This window comes from Lolium rigidum, chromosome 3 (assembly GCF_022539505.1).
Source record: "Lolium rigidum isolate FL_2022 chromosome 3, APGP_CSIRO_Lrig_0.1, whole genome shotgun sequence".
Classification (NCBI taxonomy): Eukaryota; Viridiplantae; Streptophyta; class Magnoliopsida; order Poales; family Poaceae; genus Lolium; species Lolium rigidum.
The window spans coordinates 263,048,067-263,050,620 of record NC_061510.1 but is presented as its reverse complement, the minus strand read 5'-3'; the positions used below and the strand labels follow the sequence as shown (position 1 = coordinate 263,050,620).

The 2,554-nt window shown below is 52.5% G+C and overlaps 1 protein-coding gene across 1 annotated transcript in view; it reads left to right on the top strand.

The window, feature by feature from the left end:
• LOC124696465 (protein trichome birefringence-like 8) overlaps positions 1–688 on the top strand; it is a 7,777-nt gene extending 7,089 nt beyond the window's left edge. The window contains exon 5 of the mRNA XM_047229192.1: positions 239–688. Coding sequence (XP_047085148.1) covers positions 239–688 — 450 coding nt within the window. The remainder of the gene's footprint in view (positions 1–238) is intronic.
• Positions 689–2,554: the final 1,866 nt, after the last annotated feature.

The window sequence follows — 2,554 nt, the reverse complement described above, 5'->3', positions numbered from 1 at the left end:
GGGAAAGCTGCCTGCAATCACGCCTAGGAGCTGAAGAGAAGGGCCTTGCTCAAGAACAAGAGCAGCTGGCCTCTCTTCGGAAGGAGGTGGAGGAGTTGTGCTTTGAGCTACTGCATAGGAAGCACCTCAGCGAACACCGAGGTAAAATGTATTGTGCCTTGTTTCTTCGCGCGAAGCAGTGTCTTCCTAGCTTCGATGCAGATTCCGTGGGCACTGAGGCTCTCTTGGCTCCAACGAGCATGGAGCCTTCCTGGAGCTCTTTGACCGCATCGTGCACTCACCGGAGGAGGCCGCTCCTAGGTGGGAAGAGTACGTCAACAACGTATGTCTTACACTCCTGGAGAAGGCATCCGCTCGCCTCTTCGCCAACCTTGAACGCCTCGCACCGGGCCTGGATGACAAGGAGTTCCTGGGACACCCGTTCGCCCTGACAAAGGACGCCGACCCAGCTCAAGTCCGGCTGAGCAAGGAACGAGTTGCCAAGCGCACACAACTTTTTGTTGGGAAGCTCCAACGCGGGATGGCACCAGATGTTGTTGGAGAGGGTGCTTCCTTGAAGAAGGATGGCCCTGGAGCTGAAGGTTCTGACAGCAGCAACTTTGGCGAGTCAGGATCGGGCCAGTCGGAATCCAAAGATAGCAGTGGCTCTGGTGAGAGTGCCTTTGGAGATAGCGACTATGCGCCCTGAGTGGGGATCCTTCTTCTGCTTGGATTAGATTATCCTTTGTGTTCAGAATGCCTTGTAGTGCCATTCCCTTAGCCTTTTTTGTATTCAGAATTTTAGGACCATACTGACGTATAATATGTCCTGTGATGATACTCCTTGATCCCTTCGAGGGGCATCCGTGAGATAATCGTGTAGGCTCCTTAGCAGGGCTTTGCCTGTTTCAGATAGGAATTTCCTGCAAAAAACCGTCATGTATGTGTGTTCTTGTTGGTTCCTCGAGGAGGTAACCGTAAGACTCTGCATGTAGGCTCTGGACGTGTTCCTTGTTAGTTCCTTGGGGAGGTAACCATAAGGCTTTCACGTGGGGGGTGTCATGTATGCCTGTTCTTGTGGGCTCCTCGAAGAGTTAGCCGCAAGACTTTACATGTAGGCTCTGAACATGACTCCTTGTTAGTCCCTCGAGGAGGCGACCGTAAGGTTTGCACGCGAGGGGGTGTCCTGTATGCTTGTTCTTGTTGGTTCCTCGAAGAGGTAACCATAAGACTTTACATGTAGGCTCTGAACGTGACTCCTTGTTGGTCCCTCGGGGAGGCGACCGTAAGGTTTGCACGCGAGGGGCGTCCTGCATGCGTTCTCTTGATGGTTCCTCGAGGAGGTGACCACAAGATTCACATGTAGGCTTTGATGTGCCTCCTTGTAGGCCCCTCGGGGAGGTGACCGTAAGGTTTGCACATGTATTATAATTGTCATGTCAACGGATTCTGTTGGTTCCTCAAGGAGGTAACCGTAGACCTGCGCCTTAGGCTCTGTTGCGTCTCCTTATTGGTTCCTCGGGGAGGTAACCGAAGGGTTCTGCGCGTTGTTGTTGCGTCTCCTTGCTGGTTTATCGGGGAGGTAACCGAAGGGTTCTGTGCGTTGTTTTGCTCGTGCGATGTGTTCCTCGAGTGTGTTGTCGTGCGAGGAGATCAGGTACCCAGTGACTTGGTGAGGTGGCTTAGTGCGGGTAGCGACCCCGCCACCAGAGCTCAGTACCCAAGTGTAGGACTGATGGGTTACCCCGACTAGCACACAATCGAGAACTCAAGGAATGCTTTGAGACAAGTGTTTGAATTCCGTGAAGACCGTTCCAGAAGCCCAACCTGCAATCCTTGTATGGGCCGATCTGAGATACTCATTTATGAGCTTCATAGAGACCAGTCTGAGAGGCCTACTTGTGAACTTCATAGAGACCAATCTAAGAATAATATATAGGCGCACAACGCACTTTTGGAGGGCTTGACAATGGTTCTGACTACAATGGTACCTGCAAAAGATCCTTCCAGAAAGAAACGTGGCTTGAGGGAAATGCGTCGGAGAGACCTTAGATGGGTAGCTCGACGCGCCCCTATTGGCTCCTTATTATCAGCACAACACTTGATGCTGTCCAGACAAGAGGCCCAATATTTTGCAAAAGAGAGGGTGAGTGCGGCGTTCTGTCGACGCGAGCCCCCGATCCCTGCCTAATCTTGGCGTGCCAAGGAATCCTCCTCAGATGCATCCGGGACCCATGTATTGTTGGGGTGCCAGAGAGGAGACTTCGACTTGAAGAGAGGGGGAGAACTTTCTTGCCGTGAGGGCTCTGATGAGGTATCCTCTCCTAGCTCCCTATTAGCATGCTCGTAGGCTATCTGAAAGAGCCGGGCGACGGTCACCGGTTCTGGAGAGTGTATCAGATCTTCCACCACCTGTCGATTGGTGGTGCCTACGTTGAAGGCGTTCACCACCCAAGTGTCACTGACCTTGGGGAGCTGAAAGTAGAGGTTGGCGAAACGTTGCGTGAAAGAGCGTAGCAACTCTCCTGGGCGCTGCTCCAAAAGCAGAACATCCTGTAGAGTAGGCGAATGCATA